This window comes from Dermacentor silvarum, chromosome 2 (genome assembly GCF_013339745.2).
Source record: "Dermacentor silvarum isolate Dsil-2018 chromosome 2, BIME_Dsil_1.4, whole genome shotgun sequence".
NCBI classification, from domain to species: domain Eukaryota; kingdom Metazoa; phylum Arthropoda; class Arachnida; order Ixodida; family Ixodidae; genus Dermacentor; species Dermacentor silvarum.
The window spans coordinates 91701288-91722082 of record NC_051155.1 but is presented as its reverse complement, the minus strand read 5'-3'; the positions used below and the strand labels follow the sequence as shown (position 1 = coordinate 91722082).

The 20795-nt window shown below is 46.2% G+C and overlaps 1 protein-coding gene across 1 annotated transcript in view; it reads right to left on the bottom strand.

Moving 5' to 3' along the window:
• LOC119440222 (male-specific histamine-binding salivary protein-like) overlaps nt 1-7592 on the bottom strand; it is a 37766-nt gene extending 30174 nt beyond the window's left edge. The window contains exons 1-2 of the mRNA XM_037705150.2: nt 7464-7592; nt 1890-2048 (exon numbers count right to left, since the gene is read on the bottom strand). Coding sequence (XP_037561078.2) covers nt 1890-2021 — 132 coding nt within the window. The 5' untranslated portion in view covers nt 2022-2048; nt 7464-7592. The remainder of the gene's footprint in view (nt 1-1889; nt 2049-7463) is intronic.
• Between the last annotated feature and the right edge of the window lie 13203 nt (nt 7593-20795).

Here is a 20795-nt window from a genome sequence, read left to right as displayed (position 1 = left end):
TCAGGCGTTGGGCACACATCAGAGCGGTGTCCTACCCTTCCGCAAGTGTAGCAAACGTCGAATTGCTTCCTATAAAGGTAGCATCTCACTAATGTGGATCCGTATCTGACAAAATTGGGCACTTTGAGTCCGTCAAAAAGTACTATGACCGATCCCGACGTCCTGATGCGCTTGGCAGCCAGCGCAAGCGGGTTCAAGTCATGCACGATGTTTCTTGTTATCGTAGCTTGCGAGTCTCTAATGTCCACTCTTCGGATGACACCCTTACACGTGGCATTTGGTGCCGCTTCGTATGCATTCACCTCGTATTCCACTTCCATAATCTTGAACGACTTGATTCTAACGTACTTCGCCGCGTGTTCAGGCTTAGGTGTGCTGACGACAATGATGTTTTGAGTGAAGTTAGGGCAGACAACATCTTCACGGGCCTCTTCTTGCGTGAGGCCTGAAGCCTCAATGACTGCGGTGCCAACATTAGTGGTGCTCACCTTGTTCAAATTGAGTCCTCCTCGAGGTCGTATAATGATCTTACTGTGCTCCTCTGGCAGTTGAGGCATCCTCGAAGCTTTGATAACCCGATGTTTAACCATTGCACCGGCGGCGGTTCCCCTGATGCCATGCTCTCGTTGATTACATGCCAATGTGCTCTCCTCGTCCACAGCCTTTCTAGTAGTTCGTGATCTTCGGCCAGCCACTATTTGCCATCCAAAGTCGTTCTCGTCATTTCCAGCAAAATCTTCTTCCATGTTTGTATCCGTCATGCCTGCAGGCAAGTAGGCCTACTAGGCCCAACAAAGGCCCTACTCGTTAAGCCTAGCTCCGCTAAGCCTAGGCCGGCGTGTAGGAGCAGAAACAGTCCCGTAAAATTGTGAAACTGCAAACCCCACCTCGAATCTTGGTGTCGGTCGATTCACGGTAGCTTCTCGGATCCAGTGAGATGCTTCGTTTCGTTGTACTCTCAAAATTGGCCAGCAGAGCATCGAAAAAGGACGAAGCCGAGGTGAGAGCACGTCCGCTCTCTTCGACTTCTTCTTCCTTCATCTTTATACGATATGACCATTTCTTTAATGTGCCAAGCATATTGCTCGCAGTGGTATTGTTTGGATGCTCCATTGCTTAAGAACGAGGTTGCTTCTGCTCAGTACGATGTCTTCTGTCTATGCATTGATACGTGCGCATGTAACTTTGGAATGTCAAGTGGGTGATAATTTGAACTAATGACGAGAACAAAATATATATTTCACTTTTCAGCACTGCGCGCTATAGTCCTGTGTTTACGTGTTTTCGTTGTTGTTTCTACGCGTCTTTTGGGGCTGTGCAATCTTGACAGCGAGGTGGAAGCAGTTTCCTGCGAAGGGCTGGGGATTCAACCGTCGCATATAAACAGCAGCCTCATGCATATTGAAAATATAATCTCCGTAACGGTAAGAGCCTCGCAATTTTTTTTTCGTTCCGAATGATTTAGAGGCGTTGGTTCGTCGCAGAAAGTATCAGCAACCAACAGCAGCTGAGTCGGTTTCTAGTCACACTTGCAGCACAAAAATAACTACCGTTGTGTTAGCACAATTATTTCGACAGCAGACGCAATTAGAGTTTTTGATCACTAAATTACGAAGAAATACTTAAGTGCGTAAAGTGCTGAGAAATCAATTTTTTAATGTAAATTCGCAAACATATACTAAACAATAGCGCATTATTGCCTGAATTATAGGTTAAAGACGAAAACAGTAAATTCACCTTACAGCGTACAATTTCTCACGAATACTTTTGTTTCCGCTTAGAGGAAGCCATAACTGAGTATGAAGCAATAACAACAATTGAATACGCTATATTCACCTATATTCAAATATGTAGTTTGATGGAACAATATTGGGCAAGAGTCCGCTTACCTTCCATGCATCCTGATATTTGGCTAGCTCTGGCCTGCGTTCAATAAGTTCCGCTCGGCCCAAGCAAGCAGTCATGGCAAGAAGTGCGACACCACGCAAATAAATGCTCACAGTTTCTCGTGGTGTAGACATAACGCCAATATGCGCTAATGTTGCGTTCTGCCAAAGAAGAAAAGGACGTTATATTGAGATATTGTGTAAAATCATAAATGATAAAGTAACAGTTTCGCACATATACCCAGTTTCCCCAGTGCATATACCCGGGGTAAACAAACCCCGTGACACACAACGTGTTATACCAGTGCACATACTAGGTGCGCAATATTCAATAGCCTCAGTGACACAGGACCAGTGGCCCCAGTGCAAATACCCAGCTGCCCCAGTGGCGTACACAAGGAGGTGTGGGTACACATAACCAGTGTACATAACGAGTGGCCCCGGTGTATATAACCAGAGCACATGCCGTGTCGTCCCAGTGGCCCATGTTCCGAGATTACCGTGCGCATACCCAGTTGCCGGAGTGGTTTAGAGTGTGTCCCAGCTAACCATAGCCAAAGCGTAACAATATACCGATGCACTCTAAAACGACGCGACCAAATGCATGTCGCTGACTATTGTACGGAGTAAGTCGCACTATGTTTTGTATTCTGCTTAGTTACATAATTATTCAAGATTAGTTAACCAAATTCTGAAGCAGCGCAGTTAGGCAAAAAATCTAATTAGAAAGTACTAGAGCGGTTTGCAAAATGTCCGATTAAACAGTTTCTAAGTTTCTATCGAAGTTTTTTTTTTCGGTTACAAAAAATGCCTACGAAATACAACAAAATACCCCGTATGCCCGCTTGCGCGCCGTGATTGCAGTGCTCCCGAACGTTCCGCGCACAAACGAACATAGCATTTGGCAGCGTGTGCGGCCGCTTAAAAGGCGACAGGGCAACCGCTATCGCAGAGCGAGCGATAACGGTTGCTGGCGTAAATTGCACAGCCCACGCCTGCGTATCTGCCTGGTCGCCCATATACAATGATAACAGGCAAGATTTCCGCCAATAAATAACCATCTTCCGACCATTAGCCCGTCAAAATTCCTTCTTGACTTTCCGTGTCATTTATTTTAAATTCATTGAGACGCAGCTATTCAATCGCTTAAAATGATACGCTACAGCCTGCACGAAGCTCAAGCTTTAAACGATCATATCTTACCTGCAGATGTTCTCGAGATTTATCTCATGTGCAGCGGCAGCATCAAATGTTTGGTTCGCGTGCGTTCTCACAAATACCTGAAAGAACGAGTAAATGCCGCCTACCACACTTCTGAGGTGTAATCTTATAACGGTTCCGAATGCGAACCGTTGACTTGCCCTCACGTGATTGGTCAGAATTGTGGATGCGTCAGCGGCTGTTAGGGGCAGCGGGGCGGTACCTCAAATTGTAAACACGTCACGCATCTGTCAATCATTTTGAAAGCGAACGCGTCGTCAGCCATGTGTGGAACCGGCGAAGAGGTAGTCCGGTTTGGGCTCCATGGTTGTGGCTTGGCTGTTTGCTTGCGACCTTGGCCGCGCGCGCAGGGCGTGCCGCCTCGCGGGCGGTGCGCGCGTTGATTATCTCTATGGTACGACTACATACACATAAAAACATGGCGGCGCCCCTCATTCTTTGCCTCGGGTTGCTCTCCCGGACCCGTCAATGACTGGAGGTTCTAGACGCGTTTTCAGAGCCAACAGATGAGAAGATTCAGCGTCATTACCGTCTGTCAAAGGGAACCGTTCGGTGGCCTGTGCGACGACATCATAGAATAAATAATGAACTTTCAAAACTTCCGCACAACTGATGGTGATGCGGCTACTTCCTTTGATTCGAGAGCTTACAGTTCTCTAACCGTTGATTACCACCTGGTGACGAACAGTTAAAAAAATGCTAATATTATATTACCTAATGGACAATAAAGAAATATGCCAACACGCGACGATACTTGAAAACTTCCCGGACAATATTTACATAATAGTTCATGTTTATTGAGCAACAAGGAGCATTCCGCAATACCTCGATTATCTCGTCATATGATGACGTACACTTCAGAGGTGGCACCCTCTCGTTCATTGGTCGCGTCCTCGCTGTCTTACACCTCGGGCTTGGGAGTGGCCTATTTAGTGACGTAAGCGGCGTAGCGAACCAGTTCCCACTCGGAACCGTTATAAGATTCCGACCCTGATTTTAAAATACGCGACGTGGAACCGCACATTGCAAGAACAGAGCCCCAACTGGCTCGACTGACTATAGCTCAGCTTAACCTGCTTGCGGTCACCCATTTGTGTCTAGAGATTCGCTAAAATATAAAATGCTCATTTTCAGTTATTTTACTCTACACTAGCATAAACATTATGCAACAAATGTTTATGACGCTCGGTATAACCAAGCGCATTTTTGTTTCTCTTTTTAACGAAAACAGCGCTAAGCGACACAGCGCTGGCGGCGTGTGCTTTGGAAAGTATGCTTGCGAACGCTGTTTGCGTGTAGCCTCCGTAAATGTATACTATGCGTCTTGCTGCGGGAGCGAAGCCAGCCAAGCGGGCTGCGCATGCACTGTCGCATCGGTTATAGAGCAGTGCCTTTGATGGCGACGGCGTAGGCACGCCTCAACTGTCCGTATAATCGCCATCACAATAAGTAGGAGGGGCAAAATGTACACGATCTAAAATGCACACTGTTCGGGCAGTGTATTTCAAAGCTTAGCTAACACAATTGGCTAGCTTTTAGTGAGCTTAATTTCACACGTTCTGCTATCAAACTTTTCTTTTAAGAATAACCAACGCATATTTAGGCTGTTGTTCTTTTTACTGTTTCTCCATAGTTATTTCAAGTGAACCCGCACGCTTGATGCTAAAAAGCCGTCAATAAGTGGCAAAGTTCATAAAGTTAATATCGGAAAGAAATACTCTTACAAAGCTGCGAATGCCACGAGAAAATGGCACACAATTTCTTGCACGTACGATTAGAAGCAAGACACTCTACAAACAGCGGCGAACATTCTAGAAACGCACACTGAAGGAGCAGGCATGACGTGCTCCCTTGAGAAGTCGCCGTACATCAGAATCAGATCGAAATACGCACATCGCACAACCGGCACACGAAGCGAGCTTGCGCTCTACGGCATGCCGTTAGAGGAAACTACACAGCTACGAGTTCGATGTGGGCATGCGCGGTCAGTGGGACAACGGTGGCGCGCAAACGGTGCTCACACATTTGTGTAGCACTGTCAGGAGTGTCCCGTGCCTCATAGACGGTATGGCACGTAGCAGGGACGGGATGCGGGAGATGGACACGCTTCGGATCGTACAAGCCTTCGTGGTCAGTCGCCGAACATACGCGCTGCCATACCAACTTATGCGCAAGTGGCAGACCGACCAAGCAAACATTCTCTTGCGAAGACCGTACAAAACTTCGCTCGGCCTCCCAGTTGAAGTGAGTACCAACCATCTCACGAACATGGCAATACAAAATAGCTTCCAGGAACCTGCAGCAGCTGTACGAATGGCGCAGTGGGAGCCACTCACCGCCATGGCATAGCGCAGGTTCATCCTGGAACGATTAGGCTATCCACTCATCCCCGAGTACATCAGCGGTGCAAGAGAGATAATAAACAAAGCGAGCGAATACAAGATTCGCATCACGCCCATCCGTAAGGATATGCAACCGAGGCCTGACGCGGACAGAGGAGCACTGCGTCGACAATACCAGCATTATCCCAACACCTACTACACGGACGCGATCAGCATCCATGGAGGTAATTACTGCACAATTGCAGTCACGTGACACAACCGGCAGATCCTAGTGGCCACAGTCAAGACGCGATCGGTAACCACCGAAAAGACGGTGTCCATTGCAATGGCCATAGACGATGCAGGTCGCAAGGAAATACCAGCCCACGTGCTAAGGGACTCCGAAGCGGCGTGTAGGGCTTGTCTGAAGGGAATCCTGCCCGCTGCGGCAGCAAGACTTAAGAAAACCGCTCCAACAGCACCGCGGCATCACGTGGTGTCCAGCGCACGATGATCTGGAGAGAAACGAGGCGACAGACTGCGCCGCTCGAGCAGCAAACAACCGAGCGGCGGACTCGACCCTCGGATCTCCTCCAACGAACGCATAACCGGTCATCTCACCGGAGATCCTTGCCCACCAGACTAGCGAGCGAGGAATACTTGCTCCCTCCCACCTTAAACTGACACGCAGTCAGGTAAGAGACTGGCGCAGAATTCAAAACAACCCTTATGCAAACCTCCGACAGAGCAAAATCGCAGCGGCGGCGCCAGAGCACACTTGCCCCTGGTGCAGGGTTCAACTGACGCTGAGACATGTCACGTGTGAGGGCGGGAGGCGCCCTCACACAGTGGGCTCACCACTAACACTGACCTCAAACGTATCGCTGCCATGGCAGACGCGACTCGCGGACTGCAATCTGGAGGGAAAAACAGCACTTCTTGTCGAGGCCCAATCAGCAGCCCCAGCCAGTGGAGCTCTTGGACAAGGACCGCACCCTTAGACAACTCATTCGTTTCTGTTATTTACTCTCTTCTTCAATAAAATTTTCCACACACACCCACACGGAGGCCTGGTGTTCCTCTTGGATACGACATATACAACAGCTTGCTGCGCTATACCTGTCGAGGAGCGAGGAAATCAACATATAATCTTGGCACCTCGCCGGAAGCACTTCTGCGGTTGCCTTTTTTGCCTCTTGAACTTTATCGCTTGTTGCAAGAACGGTTAATAAATTTGCACAATTTATGTCTTTTTTTAATCACTCTAAAGAAAGAGTAGTTTAAACGCGCACGGGTGATCGTTACACGCTTATGATGGCGGTAAACAATGAGATTTTGCTGCTGCTAGCTAAAACCACCTATCAATCGGAAAAACTTGAAGCAAAACCCACCACGAGGTCAAGAGAAATAAATGGAAACTATCAATGGGTAGTCACGCAACCTCAAATACAGCCGATTTTTTTGCCACATGTCTCGCGAACCGGCGAGGAAACCTTGACGCCTTCTCGCCTATAGGGCGCCACCGCAGCGTTCGGGTAAATTACCCGAAGTGGCTACCAGTTGTCGCGTAATTAAGGAGTCAGCTAAGATATCGCTAGTGCAGTCCACAGAACGCGGTTCGCGCTTTCTAGAGAAGTGTGCTGACTTCTGTTAACAACAGCACGTGGTCCCTGTATTCAACTTCTGGGTAGCTTTTACACAGGATAATTACACAGGGCTCGATAACTTCAAGTGTACAGTGGAATACTTGCTTATAAAAGATTTTCCTCTTAAAGTTTGTTAACTCAGAATAATATTTCGGGTGGTCTACAAACCAAATGAGCGTGTGGTCATCGTTCGATATAACTGCGAGTTCGCTTGTTTATTTTTCACGTTTACGGCTGTTCTTCTTGCTTTAGGGGCGTCAATTATTGTAATGAAAGCACGGTATTCGTAACCAGAACGGAATATATATATATATATATATATATATATATATATAATTTTGACGATATTGTCTATTTTACAACTTGTGAATATGGGGGCATTCACTCACCAAAGGGCACGGACGATGCAGACGGTCGTCCTGACCCGTTCCCTAATGAAACAGAGCGCTAGCCACGCAAGAGAGGCTTGCTGGTAGAGAGAGGAGTGCGTGAGAGTTATTGCTTGGTTGGGATACGCTCGGATAATATCAAACTGAATGGAAAACCAGTCAGGCAACCGGCGAGGAAACCTTGACGCCTTCTCGCCTATGGCACCACTACAGCGTTCGGGTAAATTACCCGAAGTGGCGACCAGTTGTCGCGTAATTAAGCAGTCAGCTAGGATTTCGACCTCTTGTGAACGCATTCTGGGGTTTTACATGCCAAAGCCAGTTATGATTATGAGGCATGCCGTAGTGGAGGGCACCGGATTTATTTTGACCACCTGGGGTTCTTTAATGTGCACTACAACGCAAGCACACGGGCGTTTTTGCGTTTCGCCTCCATCGAAATGCGGCCAGCGCGCCCGGGATTCGATGCCGCGACCTCGTGCTCAGTAGCGCAATGCCTTAGTTAACTGAGCGAACACTTGTGCTCTGTTTTAGTGTCTCGGGATACAAGCATCTGTTCGATCGGCTGCACAGGACATTTCACTCCGACCTAGCGGCTCATGGCCAAATCACTTCAAAGCCCGCGTTCCATCGTGTGAGCATCCTGGTTTGGGCAAATTTGTTTATAGTTGACATATGAGTAGGATTCAGCGTTCTTGTTATTTATTTTCCCTCAATTGAACAGTAAATTATACGTTTTACTTTCCGCCCGGGAAGTCCTTTTTTTTCGGTGAATATATTTTTGAAGATGACCTGTCCCTGACTTATTACAGGAAAAAATATTTTTGCGTGGAACTTCCGGCTTTTCTTTTTTTTTCGGTGGATATCTTGATCACTTATTGCAGGCAGAAACGTGTCGTATGACTGCACCTACTGCTCCTGAACACTGTGGTTGCATTCAATACGCAGGACTGCAAAACATTCGAGAAGCATTCTTAGAACGCACAATGTCAAACGGCGATGTGAAGCAAGACGGTGCATCTGGTATTCGAACACGAATACATTACTGGTAACGCTTTGTGGGTACAGAGCCTTCAAGACTACTAGACAAAGTGAAAGAAAAACTACAAGGTATGCAAGACTCCGCGTTGACAGCTCTGAATTGGTCGAGTTCGTGTGCGTTTTACAACAAACGGCCTTGTCCTCAATTGTGTTCTCGGATGCTCCACCTTCAAACGGGTAGCTTGATCGGTACGTTGATTGCCGAGAATACCACAGGGGCTTCGTAGCCTCTGAAGAGTAATTTCGTGTCCTTTCTTAGTAAGGTGGCGTATGGCCTCTGCAATTTGAAACACCGGGTGTTCGTGCGGACAGCGCCACAAGGCTCACACCAAACACTTCAATTCCGCCTTAGAGTCACCTAAAATCGAATACTTGTGATGCGGTTTGTCAATATTAAAAGGCAGTGTAATTGAAGCGCTGCGAGGTCTGCTGCCCCCGATTTCGTCAAGTCAGAAGTTTTGAACTTGATAGTTTGTACATGGCTAGAAATGGCTTAGGGCGAAAAAAATATGACACGGACAACATAATAAAGGACACGGACTGGCGCACTATCATTTCTAGATTTGATAGTAGCGTCTTTGACTGGGATAACGACAGCCGCTGTAGATCTGTCGCACAGGACGCAGCCGTCAGTGTATATGTGGGGGATTCTTGGTACTTCTTAAGTAATAGGAGTATAGATAAGCTGTTGAAGAGCCGGTGATGACAGAGCTGCTTTGTTCCAGACGTCAGACATTGCCAAGGTGGCCTTGTGTTGAATGAGGCACCAAGAAGTCGAAAGTCTTGCGGCAGTTGTGAAGCAGGATGGTGATGGCAGACAATGCGCGGATGCCATTGAAACCTTAGCGCAAAACTATGCAGTCAATGCATTCGTATCACATCAGCAGAGAAAACAGCTTACAGTTATTTGAATAGCCAGCGGAGCAACCGACTTGCACACCATGCTGCCTGATAAAAGTTTGACTAACATAGTTTAATCAAGAAAAAAAAGCATGAGTGGCGTAATGGTTACAATATCGGGCTTCTTCGTTCAAATCCGGCTGTCACACCATTTCGTTTCTTCTTTTCATTTTTTTTTCAAGTATACGTGTACACTATCTAGAAAGAAGATAACGGTGATCGCCTGGAGTGTCCTTATAGTTGCTCTCGCATTAATGTGCGGTACACATTATTAGAATGGGAAGATTTATTGGGCCATGCGGAGCGCTAATATTCCATAAAAGTACGCTGGTATAATGTAACAATTACTCACACTCGATTCTATGCCACTCTTATCATCCACCGTTCACGGCCGGCTGATACCGCTGATAATAAGGGCGGTGGGCTACTCTGACTACTGAAGAAGCGCGAAAAGATATGGCATTGGACAAATATAAAAATTATGCCGGTTCTACGCTATGTTTCGACCTCGCGGTCGGATTCGTATAGGCAGTAAATTACCAGGGTTTGCATGTGTGTATTTCTGTAGCTCAAGTAGTCCCGACGTTCCACCATCTTGAGATAAAAATCTGTGGCGTAATATCAATCTATGGAATGCGTGTGCGAGCAAGTTGTGGCATACTAGTGTCACGAGAGATAATCTATCAAGACTTTTTTTAACGAAAATGGAAATAATGTGCGCGGTTTTCGTGGTCTTCTGCTGAGATCAAAACTTATAAACCTGCAACGATGTTTTCGATTACGCAACGTGTATAGATAAAAACCTAAAGACTGCACATTGATATAGAACACGGGACAGTATATAAGGAACCGAAAGTGAATATACCGGGTGTTTGAGCTAACACTTTCCAAAGCCTTTTTTTTAAATTGCCTATGGCAGATAGCCCTACTCTAGTCCATGAGCTGGTCTACTCGAAGAGGCGAGCATTACTTGCAGAAGAAATTGAAATTCACTAATCGACTAATTAACAAAAGTTCACTAAATACGTTTTCATTATTTACCTTATCACACATATTGCAATTTACAAAATCTAGATGGGGAGTTCTCAAGGCGGATCCACTTGGAACGAATTCTCAGGATGACACTATTATCGTCATATTAACTCTCGAACTTTGTGCCGGAATGCATTGGCGTTCCAGTTACTTTTGTGCTTCAATGGATAGTGGAACTACAGTGCATTTTACCGCAAATATGACGGTGTCGTTGAAAAGAAAAGTGTACAATCATTGCATTCTACCGGTGCTAACATATGCAGCAGAAACTTGGAGGTTAACAAAGAGGCTTGAGAAGACGTTAAGGACTGCACAAACAGCGATGGAACGAAAAATGTTAGGCCTAGCGTTAAAAGACAGGAACAGAGCGGTGTGGATCAGAGAGCAAACGGGGATAGCCGGTATTCTAGTTCACATTAAGCGGAAAAAATGGAGCTGGGCAGGCCATGTAATCGGTAGGATGGATAACCGATGAACCATTAGGGTTACAGAATGGATACCACGAGAAGGCAAGCGCAGTCGAGGACGGCAGAAAACTAGATGGGGTGATGAAGTTAGCAAATTTGCAGGCACAAGCTGGAATCAGCTAGCGCAAGACAGGGGTAATTGGAGATCGCAGGGAGAGGCCTTATTCATCCTGCAGAGGGCATAAATATAGGCTCATGATGATGAATGAATGACTGCGTATATCTCGTAAATGGTGTCATCCACACAATTATTTTGAAGTGGATATACCGTGCAGTCTCTCCCGCTAGAATTTGGCAAATTGCAATTTGTGCCATCAGGTAATTATTTCTTTTTTTCACAAATAGTGCCAGCCTTGCCTAGGCTGGCACTAGCAGGACGTGGGATACAAAGTGCACACAGAAGTACATAATGTACACTAATTTGCATAACACAACTACAACAAACAACAAGTACAATAAACAAAATATTACGCCTCATTAACTAAAAAAATGCACGCCAAATTGTGACAAGGTACAGGCGGTTACGATCCCACTTACGAAACATACAAGTAAATCAGTACATATCACTATTATTACTATGTAAGGAAATAAGATTCCGCTCAAGCGCGGACCGTGGCGATGTCAGCGGCCGCGGCTCTAGGCATCGGCTTCACAGTTAGGTTGACCGCGCGCACGGTTCTTTCGCTCGAAGCACGGTTGAGAGCGCTGCAATACGATAGCCCCTGAGAGCATTCACGTGGTTTTATTTCATATTTCGCAGGCTTTTCTGAACGCCGAAAAAATCACGCAGTGTCTACGCTGCCAAGCTCGGGCCAGAGCAATCATAAAAGCCCTTGCTCATGTACCTGGCGTTACATTTGTTGATGCAGCCCAATATTCCCATGGCACACGATTTGTGGCCGTCGCCACACGCGATGGAGTCCTACACCACGCCTCCAGCGTCACTACCCCCACTGCCGAAACGGCTGAAGAAGTGGCCATCGCCCTGGCCACTCTAGATCCCACCTGTCACACCATCGTGTGTGACTCCCGCTCAGCCGTCACTAACTTCAGCAAAGGCCGTATTTCTCCTCAAGCTCTTCGTATCCTCCGCCAGGCACCACACTCTAAAGAAAGCATGATCTCCCTGACATGGATCCCGGCCCACGCGGGCACTGTCCGCCCACACCTCCTCAACCTCAACGAGGTCACCCACTCCATTGCGCGAGCACTAGTCCACCGCGCCGGAGACACTGGAGACGAGTTGGACACCAGGGACAATCTGACTACTTATAACGATCTCGTTAAGGCATTTTACCTTAGTCGCCGAGCCTTCCCCCCACCTCATCCCAAGCTCAGCCGGCCGCAGGCTACCACCCTGCGTCTGCTACAAACAAATACGTACCCTTCACCCGCCCGCCTCCACCTTATATTCCCTGAAGTTTACAATACCCCCAACTGCCGGTGCTGTGGCACTCACCCGGCTACGCTTCCTCATATGCTGTGGGAGTGCCCAGCACAATACAAACACATTAACATGACGTAATAGTTCAGCGGAAATCCGCTAGGTGGAGATAAGTAATTAAAGGGAAACTGAGACATCCTGCCAAATGTAGCAATTGCTACAATGGAAACCCAACCGGGTTCCTCGAAAGAAAGCCTCGCAGTTGAAGAAAAATTCGTCCTGGTCCGGGACTCGAACCCGACACCACCGCCTTTCCGGGGCAGCCGCTCTACCATCTGAGCTAACCAGGCGGCTAGCAGATGGCAGGGCGAAGTCGAATTTGTCGACAACTCGAAGCAAAGGCAAATGTATGGTATCATAGTTCAGCGGAAATCCGCTAGGTGGAGATAAGTAATTAAAGGGAAACTGAGACATTGTCGCAATTGTAGCAATTGCTACATTTGGGTGGATGTCTCAGTTTACCTTTAAACACATTAACACCATGACCCTCTCGTCGAGGTTGCGTGAGGCTCTGCGGAGCTCCGCCCTCGACGACTAAACCTGGGCGACCCAGCACGACCGTGAGGCGGCGGCGAGGCAAGCCCTCGACGTCCCCTCATGGGAGGCTTAGGCCCGGCCATCTTAAAGTGCTGGTTCCGCAATAAAAGTTTATTCCTCCTCCTCCTCCTCCTCCTCCTCTACGCTGCCACAAAAAAAAGGGATCGGTTGTTTCTGAACCCCCTCTACAAAGTGACGAAACGCACTTCGCCCTAAGGTGAATAATAATAATAATAATAATAATAATAATAATAATAATAATAATAATAATAATAATAATAATAATAATAACAATATTAATAATAATAATAATAATAATAATAATAATAATAATAATAATAATAATAATAATAATAATAATAATAATAATTAGTCTCAGGTAGAACATAATAAGCGAACTCTAAAAATAGATTTAGGAGCGCCACATGGCGGTAAACCAGCTGCAGGTCAGCCCTTTCTTTAAATCCGTGCTACAGGTTCCGTGAAACAACCTTTATATTGAGGTTAAGCCGACGTATGGACGGTGCGCCTCCGATCTAATAGACAGAAGAGATAATCACTGCTGCACAGCAACACAACTGGCGCTAGAAGGCTTTTCTGTGTAGACTTGATACTGCTAGGAAGTTACCACAACCCGAGAGAGACATTCTGCCTGGAGCAGACGACAAAGAAGACGGGTCTGTCTGGTGCGCGTGCTGTCCACCATCTTGGCTAGTGTGTATCTCAGTGTCAATACACTGTAAATAGTCCCGCCTATGTGTCCTTTTACGTAGCAATATTGTTCTCTGGAATACAGTTGCAGCGGCTGATGTTGGATAGTAGTAGCCGGGGAGCCTTTTGAGGGGCGTTCGTTCTCCATGGTAGTTTTATAACGATGTCAACTGCTCCCTTATGACACGTCGTAATTGCGTCGCCATACGACCTTGTATTTTTTACAACGTCACCGAAAATGATTTAGCCCAATGGCGTGAGCTAATATTCAGGTACAAACAAGCCACAATTGTATTTTCCCATTTTATTTAAATATCCTTCATCAGTCGATCACAGATATGTCCCATTAAATTAACCACAGGAAAAGCACACACGAATGCCGACATAACAGCACATGCTCAAAAATGAAGCAACGCAAGCGAAAGCAACGTTCACGGCGGAGGACGATTGATGCACTACGTGACCGGTGTCTTAATAACCGGTGGCACGCGTAACAGCTTGCGACATATTGGCAGCAGACGTGATGTCCTTGGATAAAGCTGGGGCGTAAGCAGCTGTGGTCACCGCGGCTATAGGGTCAACGTACGCTTTATAGTGTTCAAGCATCGATTATTTTATCGAATATTTTGCCGCCACTTGCTAAAGAAAGTTATTGCTTTCTCTATAGCTTGTATGATTATAGTACATTTCTTCAGAATGCGTCTGCAGTTATCCACTGCGCGCACTGCAGACTCAATGTGCTGCCAATTCACTGGTTCTGGTTCTTCACAGAATTTTTTCTCTCTCGCCTTCTCTCTCCCTCACTCTCTGTGTGTGCGTGTGTTTGCGTGTGTGCGTGCGTGTCTGCACGTGTGTGCACAGACACGCACAGACACATTTTGCATGTGTGCGTGTGCACATGTGTGTATGTACATGCATGTGCTTGTCTTCGTGGTCACAACTGGTTTTGACCGGCGTGGCTCATTATCAGAACTGGTTTTAGAACGTAACACCCCGGAAGAAGAATGTCTTCTTGGTGCAAGGCGTCATTTCCAGAGTTCATTGTGTGGCGCCTTTCAGGGAAAAGCTCAAGTTCGTGTCCCTGCACTACTTTCCATTTGTATACTGCAGGCGTCCTTGGGTTTGCCGCGGAAGTGCCAATAGTCAAGGAAGAGAGGGAGAAAACAGTTATTTTTTTTAAATTTTATGAATGGAATACGCTGCCTTCTTGCTTCTGGCATCGTAGGCAGTGGGGAAAGAACATGGGTTAACGGGTGAAGGGGTCCTGATGAAGAGCGCGGCCGTTTTTCTTTGACTTTGCAGCTGTATTTGCACATCGCTGTCCATTTTCTTACGCTGTCCGTTGTATAGCGCAAATCGGTGTCCGTTTACAATATTTAGCAGCCTTGTGAGGCTTCCCTTTCAAGAAGTGGATGAGGAGCCCGAGGTGTACATACTATGTCAATGTTCAACTTATGCAGAAAGTTTTATGTCCGGACCTTTGACATAGCGTTGGAGCTTTTCGAACTTCGAAACATTCGGGCAGAGAAAAAAAAAAGCAAGGCGGACCTGCAAGTGGCTGTTTTAATCCAATGCCTCATTTAGTGAGAAAAGCGCTCGTACGTGCCATATTATCTCCACATTTAGACATTACAGCGTAATCTTGGAAATGCGCCCCGTGTTAGTTTACAGGCACGTTGCGTGGCTGAACTAGAGGTCGCACGTTTTATTCCGGCGGTGGCTGCCGCATTTGGATGAGTGTGGAATGCAAAAACGCTGTCTTACTTTGATTTAGGTGCAGTTGAAATAAACCCAGGGGGTCAGAATATTCCAGAATCCCCCACTACGTTGTTCCACACAGTCAGTGAATCGTGCGTCTAAAGCCCCCAAACATTATTTATTTAAGCTTGCAAAGAACCTTGCCGTACTGCTGGAGAGCGCACAACTGTATTATACTTTTTCTAGACACCGCTTTATATATACATAGTCTTGTTCAGAATGTGTGTTACATTCGACCTAATTAATTATTTGCCATAGCAGTGGATAGTTGTTCGCTGTATCCCTTATACGCTTTTTGCTGCATACAAATATACACAATGCAATTTTAGCATTAGAGTATAAACCTTTGCGTGCTATGTATACTTTCAGCTAATAAGGCTTGTAAAGGGTCTGCTTTGTCTTTTATGTCTCAGGAAGTTCTGCTACGCAGGTTACTGGTAAACAACATGAAAGAGCGTTGAGATGAAAGAACTATTGCAAATTGCGCACTTCACTTTATGCATTGTCCAATCCCCCTTTCGTGTTGTTTACCAGAAGCGCGCGAGGCGCAAGTTACTCCGGTATATTATCTTCAGATGAGGCAGGCCACTTTACAATGCAAATGTGATCTTTGATGTTCCTCAAGGCGCCTGCCGCGTCGCTCTTATATTGCCTGACTCAAAAATCTTACGCTCGTGAAACAGTATTATCATTCAATAAAGCAGCTAGGCCCCACAGGTTTCAACGCGCGTGTAGCGAGCCGGCACAACGGGTACCGAGAATCGTGACTAAAGACATAACTCGACGCTGTATCATCATTTCATGCTACGTGCATTCGGCGATAGCAGAGGAGGCGCCTGCCAAGACAGGAGTTGCAAAGCTTGCGCAAAGAAATAACGATTGTTATAGAAACAGTTGCTATGATTTCGCTCTATACTCTGTACTCGAGCAATGATATGAGACCTCCAGCTTTCGATGGCATTGTTTTAGCTTACGTACTGCAGTGGTTTCTCGATTTACGTTGTGCTGCTTTTTGATATATATTGAATCATTATTTTCCTATCGCCCACGGGCAATGTAATGGGCACAGAACCCGTTTCCGTGGTTAATTCTACTGCACAATTTACTTTCAGTACGCATATACACAGCAATTAACGTGGGTCCATTCTAGTATGAGAATGCTTTGTATCTGAACGGAGTTCGTTGAGCGATGTCAGCTATTTCAGGCATAGCTCCCCGCGATGCCCACTCTGGCGTTTCACACAAAGGAGTGCGGTCTCAGGTCGCGCGCATGCACAATTGAGACACAAGTTAAATTAGTACGTTGGAAGAAATCATCTCCTGTAAACCTGCAATAGATGACGCAGCAAACGGTAATTAAAACATAAAGCTGGAGATTGCCAAGCGGCAGAAAGCTGGCGCGGCGAGCGGGATCGCTGTAGTGATGCCGGATTTTCTGCAATCGCGGATGCTGGCCAAGCTTAGGTGACTATAGGGGCGCCAGAGGCGCGGGTAAGAACACGAACAATGCCGAGTCCCGCCTATAGGGGAAATATACACGATGAAATTGTGAGTATTATCAGCATCCCCTGTCAAACCGCGTGTCGGCTGATACTACCAAGCTCATTATTGTGCTTCATATTTTGCGCTTTGTGGTCTCAAGACCAGTCGTTTGTGTTAATAATCCGTCAAAACCTGAATAAATGTGATTACCTAAAATTAGGTATTAGTTTCAGTGCGGGTGTTTTCTCATTTGTAGCCTATGACTCTTCTCCAGTGCAGCTCCGTTGTGTTGTGCAGGATCGAGTGCATGCCAGTGCCATCTGTTAGAAAGAATCAAAACTATAGGAAGGTGCAACGCGGGTTTCCCGACCAGCGCAGCAGAGACAAGTGGTTGGGAAGCGCGGTCAGAAAACCGCACAGCGATCGACGAGAACCAAGGCCGAAGAAAAGGAGTTAGGCACGTTTAAGCCCTGTGAGGTAATTGCGTAAGGCAAAAGCTTAGCGTTGTGCTGAACATGTCTCACAAAGCTGGCGTGCTGAGGAGCATCGCCAGCGACATGTAGGCCTCGCATCTCGACGGTGCACGAGTTGCGGCCGATGAAAAACCGTTGGTGTTTGTCAGCGCCCTAATAAAGAGTTGGATATATTCAGCTTGACGTTTCCTGTACATACGTTTCGCTCTGACCAGTGTATATGCACCATGGTGTGGAACGCACACAACTGCTCCGCAGGAATGCTAAAGTGTGTGCGCACAGTGCTCGCTCCAACAGCGTAATGCAGAACGCCTTCATGAATCCAGCAGATTCGATTGAGTAATTCGTGACGGGGCGTTCACTTCGCCTCGCCTGCCAAACGCACTCGGCGTCTCTAAACACCTTCTAGCCATCCGCGTGTGGGTCACTCATGCCCGTTAATACCGTTACTAAAGGAGCCTTAACCATGACAGCACGATGACGCAAACGGCGGCGCCAACTGCAGCGACACAAAGGCGCCTCAAGGGTCCACGCATTTGCTATCGCAATAAAAGATATTTAGATAACCCGCATACCTTGTGAACGAATCCAAGCGCCCTGTGATCAGGTAAAGCACAAAGCTGCAAGCGTACGTGTGCGCACCGTCACGCTCCGCTAAATTGCTCTGCAGTACGCGAGGGCAGAATTGAGCGTTTCGCGGCCGGTATGAGCGTTGTGCGTAGAAACTAGAGCTCTGCACGGGCCCGGGCCGGCCCGCGGGCCGGGCTGTCCGAAGCGTTTTTTTTTTTGGCGGGCTCGGGCCGGGCCCGGGCTTAAAGCCACGGGCCCGCGCCGGGCTCGGGCATGAGGCCGCGGGCCGGGGCCGAACTCGGGCTTGAAGCCACTTGCCCGGGCTAGACTCGGGCCCGCTCATTAAAGGACCTAAGTAGGCCTTCGGAGCACACGCGACCGTTATGCATTACATGGTTCAATTCATTCGTGCCAAGCTGAAGTGACACGTGCAAAATGACTGTCATCGTCATCATCAGCCTATATTTATGTCCACTGCAGGACGAAGGCCTCTCCCTGCGATCTCCCATTAACCCTGTCTTGCAATAGGTGATTCCAATTTGCGCCTGCGAATTTTCTAACTTCATCACTCCACCTAGTTTTCTTCCGTCCTCGACTGTGCTTCCCTTCTCTTCGTATCCATTCTGTAGCTCTAATGGTCCATCGGTTATCCATCCTACGTATTACATGGCCTGCCCAGCTTCATTTTTTCTTCTTAATGTCAACTAGATATCGGCTATCCCCGTTCTCTGATCCACACCTCTCTCTTGACTGCATATCTTATCGGATGACTGTATATCTTATCGAAGAATATAGTAAAACAGATGATGTTCTCATTTTAACAGCCGAGCTGTTTCAGACGGGCGCAATGTGTCTGCTGAATCCAAAAAAAGTGTGCCGATCCTGGTAGCATTGTAGAAAGGGTCCAAGGGCAATGGCACATACACCTGTGAACTAGCGAAGCTGAGCGTGGATAAGTCTAGCTAAGAATGGTGGGGACTACTTAAACTTAGTCCGTCATCGATAGGAAATTGATATCCAATCAATAGCTAGTCGATAATCGATCAATAACCAATTAATTCCGTAAAACTCTATGGGTGACTTGGTAGTGCTTAACTTAGCCCAAATACGTGACCAATATCTTGCGATAGGCAATCGAAAGCCAATCAATAGCTAATCAATAATCCATCAATTATAAATGAATTACGGGGAATGGTGGGGATGACTTCGAAGTGCTTAGCCTAGCCCAAAAGCCAGGACTAGCTAGGTGCCTATCAGCTCCGCTGTCTCTTTAGCATTACGCCGGCAGTGCAAGCTACGCTATTTTTATTTGCCACAAAAACAAAGATTGTTTCCGCGTAAGGAAAAATAAATTATACAAAGAACCACTCCTCAAACCATTTCCATGTTACCGCTTTTGCGATTGCACTATTACCAGTGTCGATACTATTGCATTATTTTAGCGCTAAGGCCAGTTACTTTAGTGCTTCAATGCATAAAACAGCGTTTTACTCAAAAAGTTAACTGGAACGCCCATTTATTTCGTCGGACACTTTGAAAATTAATATCTCGAAACTGGTTCAGTCCTGAGAATTCATTCCAAGTGGATACGCCTTGCGAACTCAGCGGCTATAATTCGTAGATTGAAAGATGTGCCGTAAAATGAATAATTAGAAAGATGATTAGCGTAATTATGTTAAATATTCAATTAGGCGTTTTGACCATCCATTAGGCCATCCATGTCAGAATTAGCTTGGAACTACATAAAACAATTATCCTCCTTAGAGCATCGTCGCATTAATGCGAACACAAGAAATCCTGAGATATGGTCAATTCCATACTTCAGAACACTCTATAAGCATCAGTCGTTAATACATAACCTACCATTCACTTTGAACAAACACAAAAATGTGGATAATTTCAGTGAGAATGAACTCAGCCCATACGTTGGTAGCTTGTAACATATCTGATGTGATTATTATTCTGCCTTCGTGTATGGCTCTGAGTATATAATGTACATCCTGTTTCGTTTTCTTAGCAAATGTTAATCTTGTAAAATTCAGTCTCATGCTATGTTGTATAGCTGGTGTTGCGTTGTTTTGTATAGCTAGTATTGCTATTGTATATTTTATATAGGCTGATGATGATGATGATTGCTATTGTAGTGTTGTTTAAAATGCATTATGTTAAAACTTTTCCCAATTCTCTTAACTCGCCGTGACGGAAATATTCTCTGTTTTTCCGTTCATAGCTATTTCGTCCGTGAGGAATTTCAGCAACAGCTGGAAATATATGTGAATTATTGTACATGTGCGCACACTGTTTGCTGACGTACTATTGCCTTGCCTGGTGTTTTGGGTCACGTCAAGCTACATATGTAGCTTTTAGTCCAAAATGACCGTCCAGCATGTAAGTTGGAGAATATATTTATTTGATTTGATTGATTTCATCGGACACTTTGAAAATAATCTCGAAACTGGTTCAGTCCTGAGAATTCGTTCCAAGTGGATACGCCTGCGAACTCAGCGGCTATAATTCGTAAATTGAAAGGTGTATCGTAAAATAATTAATGAAAAAGTTAATTAGCGTAATTATGTTAATTCTTCAATTAGGCGTTCTGTTTTCTCGTGGAAGTAATGACCGCCTCATCGTGTAGTTTAGATCAAGGAATATTATATAACTGTGCAATCTGCAACGGGCAATTTTTAAAAATTTCGTTCAGCTAAAATGAAACACCCTGTATATTTGCATACTAAATGACATCATACAACCATATCGTACAAATGAAGGTAAGCGCATGGGCACCAGCGGAAAAATAGCACCACAGGCAATGGGCCGGATTACTGATGCTCCCGTGGGAGAAACAAAGATTTAGGCCTTTTATTGCTTATACACTGCAGCTGATTAAACCTCGAGAACGTGAGCCCGAAAGATACTG